Here is a 24,993-nt window from a genome sequence, read left to right on the forward strand (position 1 = left end):
ATGTGTAATGTCACCATGGTTGTTTAATATATTTATAGATGGGGTTGTAAAGGAAGTAAATGCTAGGGTGTTTGGGAGAGGGGTGGGATTAAATTATGGGGAATCAAATTCAAAATGGGAATTGACACAGTTACTTTTTGCTGATGATACTGTGCTTATGGGAGATTCTAAAGAAAAATTGCAAAGGTTAGTGGATGAGTTTGGGAATGTGTGTAAAGGTAGAAAGTTGAAAGTGAACATAGAAAAGAGTAAGGTGATGAGGGTGTCAAATGATTTAGATAAAGAAAAATTGGATATCAAATTGGGGAGGAGGAGTATGGAAGAAGTGAATGTTTTCAGATACTTGGGAGTTGACGTGTCGGCGGATGGATTTATGAAGGATGAGGTTAATCATAGAATTGATGAGGGAAAAAAGGTGAGTGGTGCGTTGAGGTATATGTGGAGTCAAAAAACATTATCTATGGAGGCAAAGAAGGGAATGTATGAAAGTATAGTAGTACCAACACTCTTATATGGGTGTGAAGCTTGGGTGGTAAATGCAGCAGCAAGGAGACGGTTGGAGGCAGCGGAGATGTCCTGTCTAAGGGCAATGTGTGGTGTAAATATTATGCAAAAAATTCGGAGTGTGGAAATTAGGAGAAGGTGTGGAGTTAATAAAAGTATTAGTCAGAGGGCAGAAGAGGGGTTGTTGAGGTGGTTTGGTCATTTAGAGAGAATGGATCACAGTAGAATGACATGGAAAGCATATAAATCTATAGGGGAAGGAAGGCGGGGTAGGGGTCGTCCTCGAAAGGGTTGGAGAGAGGGGGTAAAGGAGGTTTTGTGGGTAAGGGGCTTGGATTTCCAGCAAGCGTGCGTGAGCGTGTTAGATAGGAGTGAATGGAGACGAATGGTACTTGGGACCTGACGATCTGTTGGAGTGTGAGCAGGGTAATATTTAGTGAAGGGATTCAGGGAAACCGGTTATTTTCATATAGTCGGACTTGAGTCCTGGAAATGGGAAGTACAATGCCTGCACTTTAAAGGAGGGGTTTGGGATATTGGCAGTTTGGAGGGATATGTTGTGTATCTTTATATGTGTATGCTTCTAGACTGTTGTATTCTGAGCACCTCTGCAAAAACAGTGATAATGTGCGAGTGTGGTGAAAGTGTTGAATGATGATGAAAGTATTTTCTTTTTGGGGATTTTCTTTCTTTTTTGGGTCACCCTGCCTCGGTGGGAGACGGCCGACTTGTTGAAAAAAAAAAAAAAAAAAAAAAAATATATATTATATATGTATATATATATATATTATATATGTATATATATATATATTATATATGTATATATATATATATTATATATGTATATATATATATATATACACACACAGTGGACATAGAAAAGAGTAAGGTGATGAGGGTGTCAAATGATTTAGATAAAGAAAAATTGGATATCAAATTGGGGAGGAGGAGTATGGAAGAAGTGAATGTTTTCAGATACTTGGGAGTTGACGTGTCGGCGGATGGATTTATGAAGGATGAGGTAAATCATAGAATTGATGAGGGAAAAAAGGTGAGTGGTGCGTTGAGGTATATGTGGAGTCAAAAAACGTTATCTATGGAGGCAAAGAAGGGAATGTATGAAAGTATAGTAGTACCAACACTCTTATATGGGTGTGAAGCTTGGGTGGTAAATGCAGCAGCGAGGAGACGGTTGGAGGCAGTGGAGATGTCCTGTTTAAGGGCAATGTGTGGTGTAAATATTATGCAGAAAATTCGGAGTGTGGAAATTAGGAGAAGGTGTGGAGTTAATAAAAGTATTAGTCAGAGGGCAGAAGAGGGGTTGTTGAGGTGGTTTGGTCATTTAGAGAGAATGGATCAAAGTAGAATGACATGGAAAGAGGGAAGGAAAGAGGGGTAGGGGTCGTCCTCGAAAGGGTTGGAAAGAGGGGGTAAAGGAGGTTTTGTGGGTGAGGGGCTTGGACTTCCAGCAAGCGTGCATGAGCATGTTAGATAGGAGTGAATGGAGACGAATGATACTTGGGACCTGACGATCTGTTGGAGTGTGAGCAGGGTAATATTTAGTGAAGGGATTCAGGGAAACCGGTTATTTTCATATAATCGGACTTGAGTCCTGGAAATGGGAAGTACAATGCCTGCACTTTAAAGGAGGGGTTTGGGATATTGGCAGTTTGGAGGGATATGTTGTGTATCTCTATACGTATATGCTTCTAAACTGTTGTATTCTGAGCACCTCTGCAAAAGCAGTGATAATGTGTGAGTGTGGTGAAAGTGTTGAATGATGATGAAAGTATTTTCTTTTTGGGGATTTTCTTTCTTTTTTTTGGGTCACCCTGCCTCGGTGGGAGACGGCCGACTTGTTGAAAAAAAAAAAAAATATATATATATATATATATATATATATATATATATATATATATATATATATATATATATATATATTATTTTTGTTTTTCAACAAGTTGAGAATAAATCTCACCCAGTAAATATTAAAAAAAGAAAGAAGCAGAAAAATATCAAATAATCTCGGCTGCTCACCACGCTCACACATTGTCACTAACAGAATCCCAACGGTTTGAGGCATGTCTGGGATACTGCATGTCACCCAGGCTGCCAGTATCCCAGGCCCTCGCACCCAGTGCGAATGTGCCCGTTTCAGGACAGTCAGACACTAAATGACACGTTTCCTGATTCCTTCTTCAAATATTGCCATAACCACACACTCCAACAGATCTGTATCGTTAGTCTCCATTCACTCCTATCTGGCATGCTCATGCAACACTGTCAAGCCTACCACAAAACCTCCTTTGCCTAACCAACCCTTTAGAAACGACCTCACCTGCTCCTCTATAATTCCTGTGCTTTATGCATTCTACTGATCGATATCTCTAGTGACAAACCACCTCAGCCGTCAACTCCCAAGTATCTGAAAACATTCACTTCTTCCATACTCCTCCTCCCCAATTTGATATCCAATTTTTCTTTATCTAAATCATTTGATACCCTCATCACCTTACTCTTTTCTATGTTCACTTTCAACTTTCTACCTTTACACACATTCTCAAACTCATCCACTAACCTTTGCAATTTTTCTTTAGAATCTCCCATAAGCACAGTATCATCAGCAAAAAGTAACTGTGTCAATTCCCATTTTGAATTTGATTCCCCATAATTTAATCCCACCCCTCTCCCGAACACCCTAGCATTTACTTCTTTTACAACCCCATCTATAAATATATTAAACAACCATGGTGACATTACACATCCCTGTCTAAGACCTACTTTTACCGGGAAGTATTCTCCCTCTCTTCTACACACCCTAACCTGAGCCTCACTATCCTCATAAAAGCTCTTTACAGCATTTAGTAACTTACCACCTATTCCATATACTTGCAACATCTGCCACATTGCTCCTCTATCCACTCTATCATATGCCTTTTCTAAATCCATAAATGCAATAAAAACTTCCCTACCTTTATCTAAATACTGTTCACATATATGCTTCAATGTAAACACTTGATCTACACATCCCCTACCCACTCTGAAGCCTCCTTGCTCGTCCGCAATTCTACATTCTGTCTTAACTCTAATTCTTTCAATTATAACCCTACCGTATACTTTTCCTGGTATACTCAGTAAACTTTTTTTTTTTATTTTTTTTTTTTTTTTTTTTATTATCACACCGGCCGATTCCCACCAAGGCAGGGTGGCCCGAAAAAGGAAAACTTTCACCATCATTCACTCCATCACTGTCTTGCCAGAAGGGTGCTTTACACTACAGTTTTTAAACTGCAACATTAACACCCCTCCTTCAGAGTGCAGGCACTGTACTTCCCATCTCCAGGACTCAAGTCCGGCCTGCCGGTTTCCCTGAATCCCTTCATAAATGTTACTTTGCTCACACTCCAACAGCACGTCAAGTATTAAAAACCATTTGTCTCCATTCACTCCTATCAAACACGCTCACGCATGCCTGCTGGAAGTCCAAGCCCCTCGCACACAAAACCTCCTTTACCCCCTCCCTCCAACCCTTCCTAGGCCGACCCCTACCCCGCCTTCCTTCCACTACAGACTGATACACTCTTGAAGTCATTCTGTTTCGCTCCATTCTCTCTACATGTCCGAACCACCTCAACAACCCTTCCTCAGCCCTCTGGACAACAGTTTTGGTAATCCCGCACCTCCTCCTAACTTCCAAACTACGAATTCTCTGCATTATATTCACACCACACATTGCCCTCAGACATGACATCTCCACTGCCTCCAGCCTTCTCCTCGCTGCAACATTCATCACCCACGCTTCACACCCATATAAGAGCGTTGGTAAAACTATACTCTCATACATTCCCCTCTTTGCCTCCAAGGACAAAGTTCTTTGTCTCCACAGACTCCTAAGTGCACCACTCACTCTTTTTCCCTCATCAATTCTATGATTCACCTCATCTTTCATAGACCCATCCGCTGACACGTCCACTCCCAAATATCTGAATACGTTCACCTCCTCCATACTCTCTCCCTCCAATCTGATATTCAATCTTTCATCACCTAATCTTTTTGTTATCCTCATAACCTTACTCTTTCCTGTATTCACCTTTAATTTTCTTCTTTTGCACACCCTACCAAATTCATCCACCATTCTCTGCAACTTCTCTTCAGAATCTCCCAAGAGCACAGTGTCATCAGCAAAGAGCAGCTGTGACAACTCCCACTTTGTGTGTGATTCTTTATCTTTTAACTCCACGCCTCTTGCCAAGACCCTCGCATTTACTTCTCTTACAACCCCATCTATAAATATATTAAACAACCACGGTGACATCACACATCCTTGTCTAAGGCCTACTTTTACTGGGAAAAAATTTCCCTCTTTCCTACATCCTCTAACTTGAGCCTCACTATCCTCGTAAAAACTCTTCACTGCTTTCAGTAACCTACCTCCTACACCATACACTTGCAACATCTGCCACATTGCCCCCCTATCCACCCTGTCATACGCCTTTTCCAAATCCATAAATGCCACAAAGACCTCTTCAGCCTTATCTAAATACTGTTCACTTATATGTTTCACTGTAAACACCTGGTCCACACACCCCCTACCTTTCCTAAAGCCTCCTTGTTCATCTGCTATCCTATTCTCCGTCTTACTCTTAATTCTTTCAATTATAACTCTACCATACACTTTACCAGGTACACTCAACAGACTTATCCCCCTATAATTTTTGCACTCTCTTTTATCCCCTTTGCCTTTATACAAAGGAACTATGCATGCTCTCTGCCAATCCCTAGGTACCTTACCCTCTTCCATACATTTATTAAATAATTGCACCAACCACTCCAAAACTATATCCCCACCTGCTTTTAACATTTCTATCTTTATCCCATCAATCCCGGCTGCCTTACCCCCTTTCATTTTACCTACTGCCTCACGAACTTCCCCCACACTCACAACTGGCTCTTCCTCACTCCTACAAGATGTTATTCCTCCTTGCCCTATACACGAAATCACAGCTTCCCTATCTTCATCAACATTTAACAATTCCTCAAAATATTCCCTCCATCTTCCCAATACCTCTAACTCTCCATTTAATAACTCTCCTCTCCTATTTTTAACTGACAAATCCATTTGTTCTCTAGGCTTTCTTAACTTGTTAATCTCACTCCAAAACTTTTTCTTATTTTCAACAAAATTTGTTGATAACATCTCACCCACTCTCTCATTTGCTCTCTTTTTACATTGCTTCACCACTCTCTTAACTTCTCTCTTTTTCTCCATATACTCTTCCCTCCTTGCATCACTTCTACTTTGTAAAAACTTCTCATATGCTAACTTTTTCTCCCTTACTACTCTCTTTACATCATCATTCCACCAATCGCTCCTCTTCCCTCCTGCACCCACTTTCCTGTAACCACAAACTTCTGCTGAACACTCTAACACTACATTTTTAAACCTACCCCATACCTCTTCGACCCCATTGCCTATGCTCTCATTAGCCCATCTATCCTCCAATAGCTGTTTATATCTTACCCTAACTGCCTCCTCTTTTAGTTTATAAACCTTCACCTCTCTCTTCCCTGATGCTTCTATTCTCCTTGTATCCCATCTACCTTTTACTCTCAGTGTAGCTACAACTAGAAAGTGATCTGATATATCTGTGGCCCCTCTATAAACATGTACATCCTGAAGTCTACTCAACAGTCTTTTATCTACCAATACATAATACAACAAACTACTGTCATTTCGCCCTACATCATATCGTGTATACTTATTTATCCTCTTTTTCTTAAAATATGTATTACCTATAACTAAACCCCTTTCTATACAAAGTTCAATCAAAGGGCTCCCATTATCATTTACACCTGGCACCCCAAACTTACCTACCACACCCTCTCTAAAAGTTTCTCCTACTTTAGCATTCAAGTCCCCTACCACAATTACTCTCTCACTTGGTTCAAAGGCTCCTATACATTCACTTAACATCTCCCAAAATCTCTCTCTCTCCTCTGCATTCCTCTCTTCTCCAGGTGCATACACGCTTATTATGACCCACTTCTCGCATCCAACCTTTACTTTAATCCACATAATTCTTGAATTTACACATTCATATTCTCTTTTCTCCTTCCATAACTGATCATTTAACATTACTGCTACCCCGTCCTTTGCTCTAACTCTCTCAGATACTCCAGATTTAATCCCATTTATTTCCCCCCACTGAAACTCTCCTACCCCCTTCAGCTTTGTTTCGCTTAGGGCCAGGACATCCAACTTCTTTTCATTCATAACATCAGCAATCATCTGTTTCTTGTCATCCGCACTACATCCACGCACATTTAAGCAACCCAGTTTTATAAAGTTTTTCTTCTTCTCTTTTTTAGTAATTGTATACAGGAGAAGGGGTTACTAGCCCATTGCTCCCGGCATTTTAGTCGCCTCATACGACACGCATGGCTTACGGAGGAAAGATTCTTTTCCACTTCCCCATGGACAATAGAAGAAATAAAAAAGAACAAGAGCTATTTAGAAAAAGGAGAAAAACCTAGATGTATGTATATATATATATGCATGTGCGTGTCTGTGAAGTGTGACCAAAGTGTAAGTAGGAGTAGCAAGATATCCCTGTTATCTTAGCGTGTTTATGAGACAGAAAAAGAAACCAGCAATCCTACCATCATGCAAAACAGTTACAGGTTTTTGTTTCACAGTCATCTGGCAGGACGGTAGTACTTCCCTGGGTGGTTGCTGTCTACCAACCTACTATAATTTTTACAATCTCTTTTGTCCCCTTTCCCTTTATATAAAGGGACTATACATGCTCTCCGCCAATCCCTAGGTACCTTCCCCTCTTTCATACATTTATTAAACAAAAGTACCAACCACTCCAACACTATATCCTCCCCTGCTTTTAACATTTCTGTCATGATCCCATCAGTTCCAGCTGCTTTACCCCCTTTCATTCTACGTAATGCCTCACGTACCTCCACCACACTTACATTCTGCTCTTCTTCACTCCTAAAAGATGGTATACCTCCCTGGCCAGTGCATGAAATTACCGCCTCCCTTTCTTCCTTAACATTTAAAAGTTCCTCAAAATATTCTCGCCATCTACCTAATACCTCCCTCTCCCCATCTACTAACTCCCCTACTCTGTTTTTAACTGACAAATCCATACTTTCCCTAGGCTTTCTTAACTTGTTTAACTCACTCCAAAATTTTTTTCTTATTTTCTTTAAAATTTCTTGACAGTGCCTCTCCCACTCTTTCATCTGCTCTCCTTTTGCACTCTCTCACCACTCTCTTCACCTTTCTTTTACTCTCCATATACTCTGCTCTTCTTATAACACTTCTGCTTTGTAAAAACCGCTCGTAAGCTACCTTTTTCTCTTTTATCACACCCTTTACTTCATCATTCCACCAATCACTCCTCTTTCCTCCTGCCCCCACCCTCCTATAACCACAAACTTCTGCCCCACATTCCAATACTGCATTTTTAAAACTATTCCAACCCTCTTCAACCCCCCCACTACTCATCTTTGCACTAGCCCACCTTTCTGCCAATAGTCGCTTATATCTTGCCCGAACTTCCTCCTCCCTTAGTTTATACACTTTCACCTCCCTCTTACTTGTTGTTGCCACCTTCCTCTTTTCCCATCTACCTCTTACTCTAACTGTAGCTTCAACTAAATAATGATCCGATATATCAGTTGCCCCTCTATAAACATGTACATCCTGGAGCCTACCCATCAACCTTTTATCCACCAATACATAATCTAACAAACTACTTTTATTACATGCTACATCATACCTTGTATATTTATTTATCCTCTTTTTCATAAAATATGTATTACTTATTACCAAATTTCTTTCTACACATAGCTCAATTAAAGGCTCCCCATTTACATTTACCCCTGGCACCCCAAATTTACCTACTACTCCCTCCATAACATTTTTACCCACTTTAGCATTGAAATCCCCAACCACCATTACTCTCACACTTGATTCAAAACTCCCCACGCATTCACTCAACATTTCCCAGAATCTCTCTCTCTCCTCTACACTTCTCTCTTCTCCAGGTGCATACACGCTTACTATAACCCACTTTTCTCATCCAATCTTTATTTTACTCCACATAATCCTTGAATTTATACATTTGTAGTCCCTCTTTTCCTGCCATAGCTTATCCTTCAACATTATTGCTACTCCTTCTTTAGCTCTAACTCTATTTGAAACCCCTGACCTAATCCCATTTATTCCTCTCCATTGAAACTCTCCCACCCCCTTCAGCTTTGTTTCACTTAAAGCCAGGACATCCAGTTTCTTCTCATTCATAACATCCACAATCATCTCTTTCTTATCATTTGCACAACATCCACGCACATTCAGACTTCCCACTTTGACAATTTTCTTCTTCTTATTCTTTTTAGTAATCTTTACAGGAAAAGGGGTTACTAGCCCATTGTTCCCGGCATTTTAGTTGACTTTTACAACACGCATGGCTTACGGAGGAAAGATTCTTATTCCACTTCCCCATGGATATAAAAGGAAAAGTAATAAGACCAAGAACTATTAAGATAAAATCAAAGAAAACTCAGATGAGTGTGTATAAATAAACGTGTACATGTATGTGTAGTGTGACCTAAGTGTAAGTAGAAGTAGCAAGACGTACCTGTAATCTTGCATATTTATGAGACAGACAAAAGACACCAGCAATCCTACCATCATGTAAAACAATTACAGGCTTTCGTTTTACACTCACTTGTATATACTATATAAAATTTGTTACTTTTCAGGTCGAGAGCTAATCATCGAGATGTTTTTGTACCAACAACCATATCTGAATGCCTTACAGACCATGTGTCCACATGTTCTTCGTTATTTGGCAACTGCTGTTGTTATTAACAAAAACAGTAGGAGAGCTGCAATGAAGGTTAGTTGAAAATAAATTACTGTATTGTTTTACACATTTTTGGAATACAGTACAGTATGTTGGTATATGCGGTGCTCTATATATAGCTACCAAACAAGCCCTTGGCAGTTCTCTTTAATACATATCCCACCGAGGCAGGGTGACCTAAAAAGAAAAAGTTTCTCTTTTTAAATTTAGTAATTTATACAGGAGAAGGGGTTACTAGCCCCTGGCATTGTAGTCACCTCTTATGACATGCATGGCTTACAGAGCAAGAATTCTGTTCTACTTTCCCATGGTGATATTGTATTTTCTCTCTCTCAACAAATTGGTCATCTCCCACCAAGGCAGGATGACCCAAAAAGAAAGGAAAACCAAAAAATAAAATACTCTCATCATCATTCAATACTTTCACCTCACTCATACATAATCTGTCTTTGCAGAGGCGCTCAGGTACGACAGTTTAGAAGTCCCTCCGAACTGCTAATATCCCAAACCCCTTCTTTAAAGTGCAGGCATTGTACTTCCCATTTCCAGGACTCAAATCCAGCTAACTGGTTTCTCTGAATCCCTTCACACACTCCAACGCTTCATCAGGTCCCAAACACCATTCGTCTCCATTCACTCCTATCTAATGCGCTCACGCATGCTTGCTGGAAATCCAAGCCCCTCACCCACACAACCTCCTTTACCCCCTCCCTCCATAAATAATTACTGTACAGCAAACCAACCTTGAAAAAAATTTGTATTCCAAAATACAGTGACTTATTCTGCTTAATGTAAACTTGTAAGATTAACTTCAGTTGGTATTAACTTATTTACAGTTCTAATATTATTAAGTATATTACCAGTAAATGGAAAATTGAGTACAAAGTTGCCTCTTCTGTAGCAGCACTAGATTCTTTATGCAGTGATAAAAATTTACTGAACTGTTCTCCAATGTAGATATCAACAAATCTACCTTTGAAATCACTTTGTTTCAAAATTGATTTACATTGAAGACTAGTATATACAATCTGAATATATACTGTATGGGAAGTTCTGGCTATAAAGGTAGGTGACCTGTAGTTCAGTGGTAAAGCACTCAACTCTCGTCCAAAATGACCCAGGTTTTATTCAGAGGCAGTGTGAGAAATATGGGCAAATCTCTTGTTCACCCAACTGTAAGTATGAGTAGGTACCTGACAGTTAGTCAACTGTTGTGGGTTTTATCCAGGGACAGGGAGGATAGGTTGCATGCCTTAGATAAGGCAGAGGTAAAGTAACATTTCTTAGCCTGTAAATTCCGCTTTATTATGAAGTGTGATTTGTCACAGTTGCTCTTTGCTAATGATACTGTGCTTTTGAGAGATTCTGAAGAAAAGTTGCAGAGGTTTGTGGACGAGTTTGGTTGGGCACGTAAAAGGAGGAAATTAAAAGTGAACATAGGAAAAAGCAAGGTGATGAGGATAAAAAATTTACGTAATGAAAAATTGAATATCAGATTGGAGGGAGGGAGTATGGAGGAAGTAAGTGTATTCAGATATTTGGGAGTGGACTTGTCAGCAGATGGGACTATGAAAGACGAGGTGAATCATAGAATTGATGAGGGAAAAAAGGTGAGTGGTGTTTGAGGAGTTTGTGGAGACAGAATGTTATCCATGGAAGCAAAGAGGGGAATGTATGAGAGTATAGTTGTACCAACGCTCTTATATGGGTGTGAAGCATGGGTGGTGAATGTTACAACAAGGAAAAGGCTTGAGGCAGTGGAGATGAGGGCAATGTGCATTGTGAATATAATGCAGAGAATCTGTAGTGTAGAAATTAGGTGGTGGTGCGGGGTTATTAAAAGTATTATCCAGAGGGCTGAGGAGGGGTTGTTGAGGTGATTTGGACATTTAGAGAGCTGCAACAAAGTAGAAAGACTTGGAGAGTATTATTATAATCATGGGGGAGCACTAAACCCATAGGATTATACAGTGCATGTGGGGGGGTTATGGAAGGTATTGAGGCTCAATTCAGGGAACTGGAGCACAGATCCAGTTCCCTAGATCAAGAGCCCTTCACCAGCATCAAGGAACCTCCCTTGAGGGGTTTGGAGAGTGCATAAAAAGAGTGTCTCTTCTTTTTCGGGTCACCCTGCCTTGGTGGGAAACAGCCAATGTTTAACAATAAAAAAAAGAGAGATGAGAATATTAAATTGAATAGGTATCTGATGTAAAGAGAGTAGTAAGGGAGAAAAAGTTAGCATATGAGAAGTTTTTACAAAGCAGAAGTGATGCAAGGAGGGAAGAGTATATGGAGAAAAAGAGAGAGGTTAAGAGAGTGGTGAAGCAATGTAAAAAGAGAGCAAATGAGAGAGTGGGTGAGATGTTATCAACAAATTTTGTTGAAAATAAGAAAAAGTTTTGGAGTGAGATTAACAAGTTAAGAAAGCCTAGAGAACAAATGGATTTGTCAGTTAAAAATAGGAGAGGAGAGTTATTAAATGGAGAGTTAGAGGTATTGGGAAGATGGAGGGAATATTTTGAGGAATTGTTAAATGTTGATGAAGATAGGGAAGCTGTGATTTCGTGTATAGGGCAAGGAGGAATAACATCTTGTAGGAGTGAGGAAGAGCCAGTTGTGAGTGTGGGGGAAGTTCGTGAGGCAGTAGGTAAAATGAAAGGGGGTAAGGCAGCCGGGATTGATGGGATAAAGATAGAAATGTTAAAAGCAGGTGGGGATTTAGTTTTGGAGTGGTTGGTGCAATTATTTAATAAATGTATGGAAGAGGGTAAGGTACCTAGGGATTGGCAGAGAGCATGCATAGTTCCTTTGTATAAAGGCAAAGGGGATAAAAGAGAGTGCAAAAATTATAGGGGGATAAGTCTGTTGAGTGTACCTGGTAAAGTGTATGGTAGAGTTATAATTGAAAGAATTAAGAGTAAGACGGAGAATAGGATAGCAGATGAACAAGGAGGCTTTAGGAAAGGTAGGGGGTGTGTGGACCAGGTGTTTACAGTGAAACATATAAGTGAACAGTATTTAGATAAGGCTAAAGAGGTCTTTGTGGCATTTATGGATTTGGAAAAGGCGTATGACAGGGTGGATAGGGGGGCAATGTGGCAGATGTTGCAAGTGTATGGTGTAGGAGGTAGGTTACTGAAAGCAGTGAAGAGTTTTTACGAGGATAGTGAGGCTCAAGTTAGAGTATGTAGGAAAGAGGGAAATTTTTTCCCAGTAAAAGTAGGCCTTAGACAAGGATGTGTGATGTCACCGTGGTTGTTTAATATATTTATAGATGGGGTTGTAAGAGAAGTAAATGCGAGGGTCTTGGCAAGAGGCGTGGAGTTAAAAGATAAAGAATCACACACAAAGTGGGAGTTGTCACAGCTGCTCTTTGCTGATGACACTGTGCTCTTGGGAGATTCTGAAGAGAAGTTGCAGAGATTGGTGGATGAATTTGGTAGGATGTGCAGGAGAAGAAAATTAAAGGTGAATACAGGAAAGAGTAAGGTTATGAGGATAACAAAAAGATTAGGTGATGAAAGATTGAATATCAGATTGGAGGGAGAGAGTATGGAGGAGGTGAACGTATTCAGATATTTGGGAGTGGACGTGTCAGCGGATGGGTCTATGAAAGATGAGGTGAATCATAGAATTGATGAGGGAAAAAGAGTGAGTGGTGCACTTAGGAGTCTGTGGAGACAAAGAACTTTGTCCTTGGAGGCAAAGAGGGGAATGTATGAGAGTATAGTTTTACCAACGCTCTTATATGGGTGTGAAGCGTGGGTGATGAATGTTGCAGCGAGGAGAAGGCTGGAGGCAGTGGAGATGTCATGTCTGAGAGCAATGTGTGGTGTGAATATAATGCAGAGAATTCGTAGTTTGGAAGTTAGGAGGAGGTGCGGGATTACCAAAACTGTTGTCCAGAGGGCTGAGGAAGGGTTGTTGAGGTGGTTCGGACATGTAGAGAGAATGGAGCGAAACAGGATGACTTCAAGAGTGTATCAGTCTGTAGTGGAAGGAAGGCGGGGTAGGGGTCGGCCTAGGAAAGGTTGGAGGGAGGGGGTAAAGGAGGTTTTGTGTGCGAGGGGCTTGGACTTCCAGCAGGCATGCATGAGCGTGTTTGATAGGAGTGAATGGAGACAAATGGTTTTTAATACTTGACGTGCTGTTGGAGTGTGAGCAAAGTAACATTTATGAAGGGATCCAGGGAAACCGGCAGGCCGGACTTGAGTCCTGGAGATGGGAAGTACAGTGCCTGCACTCTGAAGGAGGGGTGTTAATGTTGCAGTTTAAAAACTGTAGTGTAAAGCACCCTTCTGGCAAGACAGTGATGGAGTGAATGATGGTGAAAGTTTTTCTTTTTCGGGCCACCCTGCCTTGGTGGGAATCGGCCAGTGTGATAATAATAATAAAATAAGGTATCTGATGAAAACTTAGTTTTTAATTAGAAACTGTAGGCTTTATATAAACTTGTTTGCTAAGTGACTTATCAATTTATTCATATCTAAAAATGGCAACCTAAAATTCTTCCTTAATTGTAAAACATTTTTAATAATTCTTTTTTTTTTTTTTTTTTTTTTTTTCTTTAACACGGCCGTTTCTCACCAAAGCAGGGTGACGTATATACATACCCCTCTAGGTTTTCTTCTATTTTCTTACTAGTTCTTGTTCTTGTTTATTTCTGCTTATCTCCATGGGAAAGTGGAACAGAATTCTTCCTCTGTAAGCCATTGCTTTGTAAGAGGCGACTTGAATGCCAGGAGTAAGGGGCTAGTAGCCCTTTCTCCTGTACATATTACTAAATTTAAGAGGAGAAACTTGCATTTTTCTTTTTGGGCCACCCCGCTTCGGTAGGATATGGCCAGTTTGTTGAAAGAATAATAATAATAATAATAATAATAATAATAATAATTCAACAGCTAATTCATAATTTGAAATATTGTTCTTATTGCTGGTAACCTCTTTTTTTGTGAACTTGTTCAGTTATTGTTGTACTTTTTTATTTCTTTTCAAAGAGCATTTCTAATACTTTGTCATATAATTCACATTTTCTCTAGAATTCATTTTGTCCATGTCTTCAAGCTCATAATATTTTCTCTCCCTCAAGGTGTGTGTTGTTTAATAATAATTAAAAATTGCTGTGATCTGTTCAATTTCAAATTAAGTGCCTTGTTTTTATCATACCTTCATATCTATCGTGTTATTTATTTTATTTATTTATTTTTTTTTTTTTTAGGATCTTGTGAAAGTAATTCAGCAGGAGAGCTACACATACAAGGATCCCATTACAGAATTCCTTGCCCATTTGTATGTTGATTTTGATTTTGATGCTGCTCAGAAAAAGCTCCAACAATGTGCTGCAGTTTTGGAAAATGACTTTTTCCTTGTTGCATGTCAAAATGATTTCATCGAGAATGCCCGACTCATGATCTTTGAATTGTTCTGTAGAATTCATCAGTGCATTAGTATCAAGTAAGTTGATGACTATTTTTAAATATAAAATTTTAATTGTTCCTGGGAATTCTTAAAGGGGATTGGACTTCCAGCAAGCATGCATGAGCGTGTTAGATAGGAGTGAATGGAGACGAATGGTATTTGGGACCTGACGAGCTGTTGGAGTGTAAGCAGGGTAATTAGTGAAGGGATTCAGGGAAAACGGTTATTTTTATATAGCCAGACTTGAGTCCTGGAAATGGGAAGTACAGTGCCTATACTTTAAAGGAGGGGCTTGGAATATTGGCAGTTTGGAGGGATATGTTGTTTGTCTTTATACATATATGCTTCTAAACTGTTGTATTCTGAGCACCTCTGCACAATGATATTAAAACAGTGATTGTGTGAGTGAGGTGAAAGTGTTGAATCAATCAGTCAATCAAGTTTATTCTCTATAAAGATTACAATGCGGGGTTTACAGATTTTGGATATTGTGTGGCTTACATGTTATAAAATACTAATTACAGAGGGGGTCACTAGGACACCTAGCATGGCTAGGCATTTCGGGCAGACTTAGATTAATTCTTAACTCTAAATTAATACAGATTATGGAGTAAGCTGGTATTAAGGCTAAGTGACTGCATTATAGTTTGTGAGTTTAGCAATGTAAATGCTTTTGTTTTGGCACAATACACAGGTTCTATATTGTAGTATCACAGGCAAACTCATGACTAGTCAGGATTCATTATATATTAAAATTTGTATTTGTGATTATAGTCGAGTGGGTGAGTGACAGTGTGAACAGGTGGTTTTCATGTAGTTAGTTGTCGGGGTGTATCAGGGAGATAAGATGTTGTCTAGCGGTAGTTTTGTAGGTGATGAATGTGTCTGCAGTTCTAGAGCTTTCAGTTAGGGTGTTCCAGATTTTAGGCCCTTTGACATACATAGAATTTTTGTAGAGGTTTAGTCGGACACCGGGAATGTCATAGAGATGTTTGTCTGGTGTTATGCCTGTGGGTCCTGTCACAACTATCAAGAAAGCATTTTAGGTCAAGGTTAATATTGGAATTTAAGGTCCTGTAGATTTAGATTGCACAGTAGTAAGTGTGGATGCTCTCAACGGGGAGTAAGTTTAGATCTATGAATAGTGGGGGGGGGGTGTTGCCAGGGATGGGATTTAGTGATTATTCTTACTGAAGCTTTTTGTTGGGTTATTATTGGCTTTAGGTGTGTTGCTGCAGTTGATCCCCAAGCACAAATAGCATAGGTGAGGTATGGATAAATGAGTGAATGGTATAGTGTGAGAAGGGCAGTTTGCGGCATGTAGTATCGTATCTTGGAGAGGATTCCAAGTGTTTTGGATACTTTTTTGTTGTGTTGGATATGGGTACTGAAATTCAGATTGTTGTCGAGGTATAGGCCTAGGAATTTGCCCTCATTATGTCTGGCAATTAGAGTGTTGTCAATCTTAATGTTAAGTTGTGCAACACCTGCTCTGCTACCAAACATAATATAGTAGGTTTTGTCAATGTTAAGTGTAAGATTATTGGCTGTCATCCAAGTTGCTATTTTGAACAGCTCCTCGTTAACAATGGTGTTGAGGGTGGGAGATGACATAAGTCGTGTCATCAGCAAAGAGAATGGGTTTCAAGTGTTGAGATACGTTTGGAAGATCATTGATGTAAATGAGGAGAAGCAGGGGACCAAGGACACTTCCCTGCGGAACTCTGGTATCAAGTGGCCGTGTTGATGAGGCTGTGTCTTTAATGGTGACATACTGATACCTATTTGTAAGGTAGGATTTAAAATGTGCAAGCGCATGGCCTCTTATACCATAATGGTCAAGTTTGTGGAGTAGGATGCCGTGGTCTACTGTGTCAAAAGCTTTTCTTAGGTCAAGAAAAAATTCCTAGTGGATATTAGTTCTTTTCCAGTGCTGTGTAAAGCAGATCTAGCATTTGTACAATTGCATCATTAGTGCTTTTATTTTTCCTGAATCCAAATTGGCAGGGGTTGAGTATGTTTTGTGCCGTAATAAATGAATATACATAGTCTCCTGTGCACGAGTTTCTCGAAGATTTTGGATAGCAATGGTAAGTTTGATATTGGCCTATAGTTGTTTGCATCTGTAGGGTCACCACCTTTATGTATTGGTGTAACCTTTGCTGTCTTGAGTAGTGTCGGGAAAGTGCTAGTTTCTAGTGACTTGTTAAAAAGTAATGTAATAGCGTGCGAAAGGACATGGGATGATGGAATGATGATGAAAGTATTTTCTTTTTGGGGATTTTCTTTCTTTTTTGGGTCACCCTGCTTCAGTGGGAGACAGCTGACTTGTTTAAAAAAAAATAATTTCATACCTTTTTATTGCTTTTATTAATCTAGATTATGTAGCAGTTTATGAATTTCATTAATATAAAACTTACACCTAAAATTTAAGTGTGTATAATAATGTCTCATTCCTGTATTACCTTGATATTTGGGAAGAAAAAGAGCCTTTAACACTTGTTGCACTGAAGGACAGATGCAGGTTTAACCAGTATATGGTCCAAACGTATATATACGCTCACTACCCCAGTGCCCTGAATATTTTGAAAAATAAAAAAAAACTTTTTTATTATTGAAAAAAAGAGCACATTTTTTAAGTGTTATAGGATAAAAAAAAAATTTAGAGTCAATACTTACCGAGATATGAGGCCGCAAAGTTGGGACTTGGCGATCACCTGGCGGCAACATGGAGTGCTGCCGCTTGCAGAAGTGTTGCCGATATATCTTTTTTTCCATTTTTCATATTTTATGTAATTTTATGTTCTGATAATTACAATTTATAGTAGTTCTTTTCATTTCATAACCAATCTTTGTTCTGACACTAGTATTAGGTACTGAAATTTACTCACATTGTCACAAACACATTGACAGTTGGACATTTACACCTGCCTTGGTCATTCACTGTTGCCGTGGAATATAAACAAAGTACGTATTTATGGGTCCCAGCAATGTTTTGGATATGTGGAAGTATATAATAATAATGAGGAGGAGGAGGAGGAGAAGAATATGTAATATTTTTTTTTTTTTATTATCACACCGGCCGATTCCCACCAAGGCAGGGTGGCCCGAAAAAGAAAAACTTTCACCATCATTCACTCCATCACTGTCTTGCCAGAAGGGTGCTTTACACTACAGTTTTTAAACTGCAACATTAACACCCCTCCTTCAGAGTGCAGGCACTGTACTTCCCATCTCCAGGACTCAAGTCCGGCCTGCCGGTTTCCCTGAATCCCTTCATAAATGTTACTTTGCTCACACTCCAACAGCACGTCAAGTATTAAAAACCATTAGGTTGGTAGACAGCAACCACCCAGGGAAGTACTACCGTCCTGCCAGATGACTGTGAAACAAAAACCTGTAACTGTTTTGCATGATGGTAGGATTGCTGGTTTCTTTTTCTGTCTCATAAACACGCTAAGATAACAGGGATATCTTGCTACTCCTACTTACACTTTGGTCACACTTCACAGACACGCACATGCATATACATACATCTAGGTTTTTCTCCTTTTTCTAAATAGCTCTTGTTCTTTTTTATTTCTTCTATTGTCCATGGGGAAGTGGAAAAGAATCTTTCCTCCGTAAGCCATGCGTGTCGTATGAGGCGACTAAAATGCCGGGAGCAATGGGCTAGTAACCCCTTCTCCTGTATACAATTACTAAAAAAGAGAAGAATATGTAATAATAATAAAATAATAAGTTCCCCTGACAGTGACATGATAAGATGAGATAACATTTGATAATAGCTGACGTTTGTTGAGCATTCGCAAGGGTGCAGTAATAAGACTTGACAGGAAAAGATTAGGGCCTGCTTTGTTTTCGCTGGTACACAAACATGTCTGTCTGTCTGTCAAGCTCCCTGTCTATCTGTCTAGCTCTCTCTCTCAGAGAGAGCCACAAGACTGAGTCATCATCACGTTTACTCACATCTTCAAGCAGAGTATAGCACTTTGTCTGGATTTTTTGGGTTATCCTAGGTAATTTACACTATGTATACTTGTATTTGTGTGTACCTGTGTATTACAACCCAGGATTCCAAATGGCCTGTTATCCCGGGTGTAATGGGAGCAAAATAAACACAGCAGAAAAAGTTTAGACTTATATTATCCTTCACCAATTTAGAACAGCAATATGTACACTATGTACAGTGATAAGTATAGGGCACTCCATGATAAGCAAGGCAGAAATAGAAGCCACAAGATAGCAGACCGTGCTTCAACCAGCTCTAGAATGGGAATGACAAGGGCAGACAGGAGAGTGGTACCCACATAACCTCTGCGATTGCCAAAACCATCTTCTTATTGGCTAGAACCTGGTCACTAGTTGAACGACGGGGCCCCATCATCAACTCGTAGCAACCTTGTTCGCTGGTTGGGGGAGATAGCCTGTAAATAAGGGTGTGTACATGCGCCGAATAAAGGTTACGTACTCTTTGCATGCCACACCCCCACCCCGAGAAGGCTCAGGATTAGGCTGCCACCTCCCAGTGGTAACCGTGCCGCCATGACACAAAATAATGGGACCGCCTTTCCTCTCCACCATCCAACTCTTAGATAGAGCTCAGCTTTTCTCGTGACAAAAAGCCAAGCCCTAAACTCAAAGTGAGACAGCAGTCAGTCAGGCTAGCATAGGTCCAAGATACAGGCGGACGGTAGCCCGCATCCCCTCACAAAAAAAAAAAACCCCACACCAGGGGATAAAAAAAAAAAGAGCGTGAAAAGGGGGTTACCACAAATAATATAACATCCTAACCTAAATAAATAAAAATATTAGACTCTAGATAAAGAGTCCGCCAACACATTTTCTTTGCCGGCAATATATTTAATTCTGAGTGAGTATGGTTGCAGTCTTAGCGTCCAGCGCATGAGCCTTGTGTTGTGGTTCTTCATGGCTTGGAGATATACTAGAGGATTGTGATCACTGTAGACTGTGACCACCTGCGATGTCTGGCCCACATAAACATCAAAATGCTCCAAAGCCAGTACCAGCGCGAGGGCTTCTTTTTCAATGGTAGAGTAAGCCCTCTGATGTGGCTTTAACTTGGCTGAAAAGTATGCTACAGGCTGCAACTCCTCATTCTCGTTTTGTAATAGTACTGCCCCAACCCCAGACTCACAAGCATCAACCTGTAATGAAAAAGGTTTGGAGAAGTCTGGAGACAAGAGAATGGGTGCAGTACACAATATTCTTTTTGCTTTGTCAAAAGCAGTTTGACAATCTGGGGCCCAATTAAAGGGAACTTTGTGACTGGTAAGAGAGGTAAGAGGGGCTATAATATCTGAGAAATTCTTAAAGAATCTTCTGTAAAATCCTATCATGCCTAGGAAACGAAGAGATTTCCTATCATGAGGAACTGGATAATCTTTAATAGCAAGAACTTTAGCAAGTTTAGGTGCAACTTTACCACTACCTACTTCATGGCCTAGAAAAGTGACAGTGGCCTGGCCAAAGGAAGATTTAGATAAATTAACTGTTAAATGGGAACTCTTAAAGGTCTCAAAAAGAGCCTTAAGTCTAAGTAGGTGTTGATCCCAAGTATCAGACACCACAACAATGTCATCTAGGTATGCTGCCGTGCCTTCAAGTCCTTTAATAGCCTGATGGATAAGTTTCTGGAATGAAGAGGGGGTATTTTTCATTCTGAAAGGAGTAACTGTGTATTGATAATGACCTCCTGGAATTACGAAGGCAGAGATTTCCTTCGCCTTATCCGTTAAAGGTACCTGATAGTAACCTTTAAGGAGATCTAACTTAGATACAAAAGTAGCCTTACCCACAAAGTCAATTACGTCATCCAGACGAGGAAGAGGGTAAGCATCTGTAATTGTGACCTCATTCACCTTACGGTAGTCTGTACACATACGAAACCCTCCATCAGCCTTCTTCACAAGGATGCACGGTGAAGCCCATGGACTAGATGACTCCTCCACTAAACCATGCTTTAACAAAAATTCTACTTCCTGCTGAAGTAACCTTTGCTTTTCAGGATTAGCTCTGTAGGGGGAGAGTTTAATTGGTTTAGAGTTTCCCACATCCACATCATGATAACCTAACGTACATTTTTTCGGCACATATGAAAAAATTAGGATGACTGTAGAAGCTCAGTTAAATTTCTTGCTTGTGTTTCAGATAGTCCCTCCATTAAACGGCTAGGATCCTTGAGAACAGAATTTGAAAGTTTAATATTAATTTCAGAGATAGTGCAAAGAATCAGAGTCGTCCTCAGAGGTAGAGGACAGAGTCATTACTGGGACTATCTGGTGTATGGAAATATTTTAATTGATTAATGTGGTAAGTTTTAGTTTTTGAGGTCTTATCAATGGGAGCTACCACATAATTTACATCAGATAATCTACTTACAATCTGCATAGGTCCCGTAAATCTAGCTTTGAAGGTGTGGCCAGGTATAGGTTCCTGCGCCAACACCTTGTCTCCTGGATTGAAGGAGCGGAATTGTGCACTTCTGCCATATCTCTGTTTCATCTTACTTTGAGCTGTCTTTAGGTTAGCCTTGGCTAACTGACGTGCCACCTGCAACCTTGAAGACGGGTTGTAGAGTGTTGAGCTAACGTCTTCTCCCATCCATCCTTCTTTGAGCACCCGAAGAGGACCTCGTACATTGTGCCCAAAGATCAGCTCAAACGGACTATACCCTGTAGACTCTTGCACCGTCTCTCGTACTGAGAACAACAACAAAGGTAGTGATTCATCCCAGTCTGTAGGAAAGTGCATGCAAAAAGTTCTCATCATTTTTTTAACGTCTGATGGAATCTTTCCAAGGCGCCTTGGGACTGAGGATGATAGGCAGTGGATAAGTTGTGGATTATCCCTAACCTAGTTAATACTTCCCTAAATGCTTTGGCAGTAAAGTTAGTACCTTGATCACTTTGAATAGTTTTAGGAATGCCAAAACAAGAAATGAATTTTGTTAAAGCTTTGAGATTTTTTTTTTTTTTTCAACAAGTCGGTCGTCTCCCAACGAGGCAGGGTGACCCAAAAAAAAAGAAAGAAAATCCCCAAAAAGAAAATACTTTCATCATCATTCAACACTTTCACCACACTCACACATTATCACTGCTTTTGCAGAGGTGCTCAGAATACAACAGTTTAGAAGCATATATGTATAGAGATACACAACATATCCCTCCAAACTGCCAATATCCCAAACCCCTCCTTTAAAGTGCAGGCATTGTACTTCCCATTTCCAGGACTCAAGTCCGACTATATGAAAATAACCGGTTTCCCTGAATCCCTTCACTAAATATTACCCTGCTCACACTCCAACAGATCGTCAGGTCCCAAGTATCATTCGTCTCCATTCACTCCTATCTAACACGCTCATGCACGCTTGCTGGAAGTCCAAGCCCCTCACCCACAAAACCTCCTTTACCCCCTCTTTCCAACCCTTTCGAGGACGACCCCTACCCCTCTTTCCTTCCCCTATAGATTTATATGCTTTCCATGTCATTCTACTTTGATCCATTCTCTCTAAATGACCAAACCACCTCAACAACCCCTCTTCTGCCCTCTGACTAATGCTTTTATTAACTCCACACCTTCTCCTAATTTCCACACTCCGAATTTTCTGCATAATATGAGAATAGCTTTAGTATTAATACTGTGCATGGGAATTGCTTCAGGATATCTGGTTACTTTATCCATAATCGTAAATAAATATTGATTTCCAGACTTTGACCTAGGTAGTGGGCCTACACAATCTATAATTAATCTGCAAAAGGTTCTCCATCAGCAGGTATAGGTTGGAGAGGTGCAGGTTTAATGGAATGTCCAGGTTTCCCTACTTGCTGACATTCTCGGCAACACCTAATGTGATTCTTCACATCTTTCTTTAATTTTGGCCAATAAAATTCTTTTGTGATTCTATACAAGGTTTTAGTAATTCCTAAGTGACCTCCTAATGAAGTATTATCTATATTTAATATTTGAGGTCTAAACTTAGTTGGAACCACTAACCTGTCATACAATTGCCGGCCCTCTATCTCCTTGCCAGTCTCAGTGCAGATCAAATAATCGTTTTTAACTTCATACTTGACCAGATGACCCAAAGAGGATTTACCCATGGCTGCCTGAGAAGCGAATTTTAGAGAAGGGTCCTTTCGTTGTTCCTCCCGGAAGGACAGTCCCTCGGGCATGAAAACAGACATCTGGCAATCCTGCAACCTGGGAATAGGAAGGCTTGATCGGGGTCTGTTCACTTGATTTAAGAGGCTCCGGCCGGTGTGCCTCATAAAACAACGTGGCTATTCCGAGATCGGAGTCGTCCAAGGATAGGTCAACATTCTCTCCAGACAACCCTTGGGATGTTGCCCGAGTTATAGCCAACACCGGAGAAGAATTACTCATTATAGGTTCAGGACACGCACTAACAGTAGTAATGTTATTACCCAGTAATAACATGGCATCTTTCATGGGGAATCCTTTTGAGACACCTACAGTCAAGTACCCAGTGTAATATTTGCACTGTACATAAATTTTATGCAAAGGGACAGAATATATAGCTCCTCCAAATGCTTCCAATAAAACAGAGGAATTCAAGGAAGTGTTCTCTGAAAGGGGTAATATTCCTTCTCTTACAAGTGAGCAATATGCTCCAGTATCTCTAAAGGTCTTTACTTCAGTTGTTTCTGAGTTTTCCTGAAGGGAAATAAGACTCTTGCAATAATAAGGGGCCATACCTTTTTCTACTTCTCTAGGGGACATGTTACTAGGGATATTAGAGATTTTCCCAATGGGTTGGGGTTTATGGGGGCAGTTGGGATGGATGTGACCTACTTTATTACACAGGAAGCAGACGACAGGCTTGCCCTTTACTCCCTGCTGACGTTGCAAATGGTGTCGTTCTGGCTGGTGTCTCTCTGGATACTGTTGTCGAGATGCACCATGAGTAGTTTGCTTCTCCGCAGGTGGACCATAAGTTGAGAAGCGTGGCTCACCAGGTGACTTAGTTGGCTGACGTAGACGTTCTCCCTCCGGCTGGCACTTCATTCTCCAAGGTTGCCAATCTCTGCTCATGCCAGGCTGTTGAAAAGAGAGACGGGACCGCTCGGACAAGGAGCGGTTAGTTTCGAAGGTATCAGCTAACCTGGCTGCCTCCAATGCAGTGGTTAAGTCACGATCCTGCAGAAAGACTCGAACCTCTGGTCCCACAGACTCCAGCAGGTTATCAATCAGAATAAGCTGCACCAGCTCCTCAAAGGTAGAGACACCACTTGCTTTATACCAGCTGGTAAAAGCTTTGGTTTGCTGTCTCACAAAGTCCACTAGGGATTGACCAAGCTGTCGTCTGCCCAGCTTAAAAATCTTTATATTTGGCTGGGATACATGCATATGCTCCCAACACTGTGGTCTTCACTACTTGATAATCAGAAAATTCAGCGTCATTTAATACTGACGTAAATTCCTGTGCCTTACCAAACAATGCTGTATGAACCAACGATGCCCAATGCTGTTCCGGCCACCTCAAGGCTCGAGCCTGATTTTCGAAGCTTTCGAAAAATTGTTCTTTTTCGGCCTCATTGAAGCGGGGAACAAACTGTACTGCTTTCTGTAAACTAAAATTATTTACAGAATGCGAAAACTGCCTCCTTTCTCTTTCCCTATCAAATTCTTCCCTTGCGAATGCTCTCTGTTCCCTAGTTTGCTCAAGATTGATTTTTGCCAGCTCAAGTGCCAACGACGCTGATTCACCTTGAGACAACCCAGCTGCACTATACTGACCATTTTGCTCCGTAGGTGTATCATCTTCCTCTTGCGAGAACATAGTAGTTTTTGCCCTAGCTCCCGTAGAGGGAGGAGTCTGATGTGCCATCTCTTCTTCTATAAGTTTCTCAGCAATCGGTGAATGCAGTTGCACAGCTGTGAGAGTGCGTTTGTATTTAATGCCAATGGAACGAGCAATTTGCCAACAACGCTGTAGGGACAATTTAGGTAGGTTATGCAAAGTATATGCCGACACCAGACGTCTGACTCGTCTAGGTGGCATAAGTTATTCGCTATGCACAGTACGATTGCAGAATACCCCAATGTAACACTTTAATTTGCAGGACACACTTAGCTATGCACAGTACGATTGCAGAATACGCATACAAGCAAAGCCGACTGCAAAATTCTCCACACCGAACAG

General features: G+C 40.5%; 1 protein-coding gene and 1 long non-coding RNA gene across 2 annotated transcripts in view; one reads left to right on the top strand and one right to left on the bottom strand.

Annotated features, from left to right (window-relative positions):
* The window catches only part of LOC138853461 (uncharacterized), a 346,452-nt gene that overhangs the window by 302,242 nt on the left and 19,217 nt on the right, over nt 1-24,993 (bottom strand). The gene's annotated exons all lie outside the window — the stretch shown is intronic.
* Nucleotides 1-24,993, top strand: part of eIF3e (eukaryotic translation initiation factor 3 subunit e) — a 98,866-nt gene that overhangs the window by 62,110 nt on the left and 11,763 nt on the right. The window contains exons 6-7 of the mRNA XM_070090155.1: nt 9,286-9,422; nt 14,608-14,843. Coding sequence (XP_069946256.1) covers nt 9,286-9,422; nt 14,608-14,843 — 373 coding nt within the window. The remainder of the gene's footprint in view (nt 1-9,285; nt 9,423-14,607; nt 14,844-24,993) is intronic.

Source organism: Cherax quadricarinatus, chromosome 31 (assembly GCF_038502225.1).
Source record: "Cherax quadricarinatus isolate ZL_2023a chromosome 31, ASM3850222v1, whole genome shotgun sequence".
Classification (NCBI taxonomy): domain Eukaryota; kingdom Metazoa; phylum Arthropoda; class Malacostraca; order Decapoda; family Parastacidae; genus Cherax; species Cherax quadricarinatus.